At 44.8% G+C, this 5082-nt stretch overlaps 1 protein-coding gene across 1 annotated transcript in view; it reads left to right on the forward strand.

Annotated features, from left to right (window-relative positions):
- Positions 1-5033: 5033 nt before the first annotated feature.
- plxnb2b (plexin b2b) overlaps positions 5034-5082 on the forward strand; it is a 41404-nt gene continuing 41355 nt past the window's right edge. Inside the window, exon 1 of the mRNA XM_056598739.1 lies at positions 5034-5045. Coding sequence (XP_056454714.1) covers positions 5034-5045 — 12 coding nt within the window. The remainder of the gene's footprint in view (positions 5046-5082) is intronic.

Consider the following 5082-nt stretch of genomic DNA (forward strand, 5'->3'; position numbering starts at 1 on the left):
TTCCTCAAAGAAAGTTGTCCAATCCCGGGTTGCTTTAGACTCACTTCATTTATTATAAGTCGTCGGCATGTTCCGGCATGGTAACTGAAGCTATACGGAGGGAATTGTAACTAAAGAATGGAACACGTGTGAGAGATAATAACTCTGGCTACTACGGGACATGGGCAAAGGCCCATGTCCCCTCGCGGGTGTCGCTGCAAATCTCTGATCTATGGGCCACGGGCAGAGGCCCGTGACCCTGCGCGCGTGTGGTTATTAATCTCTGGTCTCTTCACACTGGGCGCACAGGTAAGAGACCGCCAAGTGGGCGTAAGCCGGGGTGACGTAATGACTTCGGCTTCTTCGTATATATAAAAGTGCTGCTATCTGTGGCTGGAGCAGCCTCCAATAAGGTATTGCTCCCCTTGTGGCTATGTATAGTATTTACGGCTTATATGTTTGGTCCTGCTTCTATCTAATCTATGTGTGGGTAGCTTAGATTCTTAAAATCATCAACACGTGTGGAAAACTCTTGAATAGAGGAAAAAACCACAATGCTCTCATAATACTGAGACGTCATTCACCTTGTGGGTCTCATTGGGAATACAGGTCATTATTTAACAATACAACAATGAACATAAATCTTGTTATCATACAATCACATGGCCAAACAGCACACAAACAAAACTATTCATAGAAATCCTGAGCTAATACTTTTGGTTATGTGCTACAAGGCCATACAATTTTCATCATGTGCAAAAGTAAAGTAAAAATTGGTAGTCATAATACAATTTAAAAATTTCAAAATGATTGATAAGCTAACATGGATTTGGGGGGTTCAGGTGATCTTCGTGTATTGGTGCGCCGGTTCATGTGGGTGGTTTGGGCATGGATTTGGGGGGTTCAGGTGATCTTCGTGTATTGATGCGCCGATTCATGTGGGTGGTTTTGGGCTTGTTATTATTGTAGTCATTGGGTTTTTTTTTTGTTTTTTTTCGCCGTCTGGCCTGTAATTCATGAACCCAAGACTCGTCCCTCCTTGTCAAGGGCTCAACTCAGAGAGGTTACTCCTACATCATGGGAGCCTTCAAACAGGTTCTCCGTCGTCGTCGTGTCAGTAACAGGTGGCCTGTAAAACAATCGCCTCAAGGAAGATCAACTGTACCATTATTAATGCAGCGATTCAGAAATAACGGGTTGCACTCGCAACCAAGCAACATTACACAATAACAAACATAGTCTGGTATGGTTGTTTTAAAATGTGTTATTCAAGTAAATCCGGGATATTGCCTTGCTCGGCGGTGGTAGTTTGTAGGCTCCGGGTGTGTCTGCATCTGGAACTTTTTGCTTCTATTGCAGAAATACAAACTCATGTACAGCAGTTAGTTGTTCAAAAACATATTTCCATGAATTCTAATTTTAATTGTTTTACAGTATCTACTTTGGTTTAATTTCACACTACATCCCTCCTTGCGCATTGCTTCAGCCATGCGCATTGAATGACAACCAAAGCAAACCACCGCCGTAGTTTAACCAAGTTGCTATAACCAAAAAGATGTAAAAGGGAAATAACAATGTTGAAATGTGCATGTTCAATATCACTTCTGTGTTAACCGTATCTCATAATAACAGTTACCTTCATCATACTACCCGTTTGTCCGACACTAACTATGTATATTGGATGACCTAATCTTCATTTATTCTACCTATTGCTCGCATTTGATGTTGCCCACACTTTGATTCACTCCTATGTACATCGCATACCACATCAAACGTGAATACGCCTTATTCTCTGCACAATATCCTATTGCGCCACTTTCTGCATACCACATCAAACGTGAATATGTCTTAGCAAAGTGAAGTAAAGTAAAACTCAGTTTTATCTTTACTTATTTTATAGCTACACATGTCCCGGACACGTTCATTACTATTTCCAAAACAGTTTTTTTAGCTACGCAGGTCCCAGACCTAACTATACCATTACATGAACAGTATTTATTATTATAATTATCTAGTTTTTTGTTGGTCAACATCAAATCGATACATTAATTCAACCTTCTGACTTACTGACCCACCCGATTTCTCCCCGTGTGAGCCCGCGAATGACAACTCTCCCGGGGCCTCCCCATGAGTCCCACCGCCACCACTCCCCGTGTGAGCCCGCGATTGTACTCTCCCGGAGCCTCCCATTGAGCTCCACCGTTACCACCTCAGAACTCTGCAGGAACGATTAGTCGATTAACGCGTGGCTCGGAGGCTCCTCAAGGAGTGCAACAATCCTACGTCTTGACACCTGGTGCAGTCGACGTGTGGCTCGGGGGCTCCCAGGAAGTGCCACAATCCTACGTCTGACACCTGGTGAATCTTGAGCTAGGTCAATCAAAACCGTCTAAACTAGGTAGAATAAAGAGTCATCCAAACTTACAACAATTATGCACATCTTGGTATTAAATATATGGTGATATTCTATAACAAAACAAAAACTGAACCTAAAAGAAAAATTCAGAAGTTATCGTTTGAAACAAATGTTATTGTAATTGAACTACAGCAGTTGAGCTAACTCCCGCCTTGTGCACCGGTTAAAACCATTTATTAATTAAACATTATTTTAACAGTTGAACCCCGTGTCTATTTGAACCATCCTGGTTCCCTAATCAATGTGCATGACACAACCCGTGTCTATTGCACTTCTGTTTTGATACACAAAACGCATGTTGAATAGACAGAAGGGCTTAGCAACCTGAAAAACATAATGTCTGAGTGTTAGGCATTCGTTACTGCATATACTGCTATTTCCTGAAGAGAGAGAGAGAGAATATTAAGATCAATGCACACAAACACAGGTCGCAAAGGCTAAATTTACATCCTGGTTCCAACACATGGCTAGGTGTGAGGGTTTGAGGGTTTGAGGGGGTAAGGGGCAATTTAACTAACAATAGAGAGGCGAGTTGCCTTCTCAGGGGGATGGGGGGGGGGGGGGTCTGACTACTGGACCTGTGAAGACTGGGACAAAGGGAGTGGGGGGGTATCACGAGCGAGAGAGAGGAAGAGGGAGAGAGGAAGAGGGAGAGAGAATGTAACACCGTAGTTGGGCTCCCCGCTGCTCTTGGTCTCTGCAAGACCCAAGATGGCGGACGTCTGGACAAAGGAAACCCACGTCACGAAGACGCGCCGTCTCTTTAACACCACGTGGTTACACTCTACGGCTGCGTTCTATACTAATCAAAATTGCACATTAGACTTAACTGAACCGGGAGGAATCAATCCAATTTGAACTCCTTGGCCAAGCCTCCGTTTTAATATGCAACTAAGCTAGATTAACGTTAAAAACCTGACCTTTCCTCCCCCCACCGTAAAGAGTTTGGAACTTTATGGTCGGTAATAAATATACCTTATGGTGGCCCGGCTTAACTTCGAGACATTCACCAATTACCTTATGATGATCTCGGCTTAACTTCGAGACGTTCATCATATAACACAAAAACCACCTACCACGTGGTACAGACAGACACAGAGACAGACATAACACACCGGGGGTCCCTTTGTGCAGGCTACCATTGCCTTATCAAACAGCCAGGAGCGCCCAGGTAAACAAAGGGATGGGGAGAGGGGGTACTCGTGTGTAGGGGGCCTGGAGGGGGGGGGCGGTGGGGACTTCACGTGTGTCGGGGGTCAGGGGGGTAACGACCGGACGGTGGCTAAAACAAACTTACACCTAAATGTTCTTATAACCAATCCTATTTCAGATTTAATCTTTAAAACAATGAGTTATACTTACCTCAGACGTGCGGGCCTGTTGAAGTTGTTTTAGCGTCGCGCCCGCCGGGATTTCTCGGGACTTTCTTCCAAACGTCTCGGGTCACCAAATATGTTGCGTTTTCTCGAAGAAAGTTGTCCAATCCCGGGTTGCTTTAGACTCACTTCATTTATTATAAGTCGTCTGCATGTTCCGGCATGGTAACTGAAGCTATACGGAGGGAATTGTAGCTAAAGAATGGAACACGTGTGAGAGATAATAACTCTGGCTACTACGGGACATGGGCAAAGGCCCATGTCCCCTCGCGGGTGTCGCTGCAAATCTCTGATCTATGGGCCACGGGCAGAGGCCCGTGACCCTGCGCGCGTGTGGTTATTAATCTCTGGTCTCTTCACACTGGGTGCACAGGTAAGAGACCGCCAAGTGGGCGTAGCCGGGGTGACGTAATGACTTCGGCTTCTTCGTATATATAAAAGTGCTGCTATCTATGGCTGGAGCAGCCTCCAATAAGGTATTGCTCCCCTTGTGGCTATGTATAGTATTTACGGCTTATATGTTTGGTCCTGCTTCATTTTGGTCTATGTGTGGGTAGCTTAGATTCTTAAAATACGTAACAAGGCCGAGAAGCGATGCCTCCACAGGCTCAGACCAAGAGGCCAGCTTCCCAGACACGTCGCTCCACTTGGCGGTTTAACAGACAACGACAAAACAAAAAAAGGACCAAGCACCCTGTGTGCGTGTTTGTGTGTATGTGAAAGCTGAAGAAATAAACCGAGGTCGCTACATCTCTTTGCTGCTGCCTGCTGGCAGTCTCACTAGGCCGTCTGCATGTTTCACAAATAGAGTGTGGAGCAGTGGAGGCTTCTATAAGACTACAGGTGAAGCAGTGCTTCACCAAAAAAATGTTAAAAAATAAATAAACCAAAAATCTTACAACAATCCCATTTTCAGTGCTTTGAAACAGAAATACTCACGAAGACGAGCTGTTTTCCTGAAATCAATTATGTGAGTCACAACAGCGCCACTATTCCCATTGACTTCAATGTAAATCGAGTGAACCCCAGGCGGCTCGCCGTTTCAATTGATCCTTATGGCAGATAAGTCCCACCCGTGAACCAGTGACCGATAGGGTAGAATTTTGCACTTCAGTCACTTGACACAACACTCTGGCCAGTCACCGCCTTCATTGGACAGCTATCGTGAACTGACTACGAGTGAAAGCAGAGGGCAGACCAAAACCTACTGTGAAAACCACACAGCTCGTTGGTGCTACGGTAAGGAGCATTTTAAATTGCTCATGTATGACAAGGTAAACTGGCTAACAGGGAGTTGGCTGAAAAAACGCC

The sequence above is a fragment of the Gadus chalcogrammus genome, chromosome 9 (assembly GCF_026213295.1).
Source record: "Gadus chalcogrammus isolate NIFS_2021 chromosome 9, NIFS_Gcha_1.0, whole genome shotgun sequence".
Lineage (NCBI taxonomy): Eukaryota > Metazoa > Chordata > Actinopteri > Gadiformes > Gadidae > Gadus > Gadus chalcogrammus.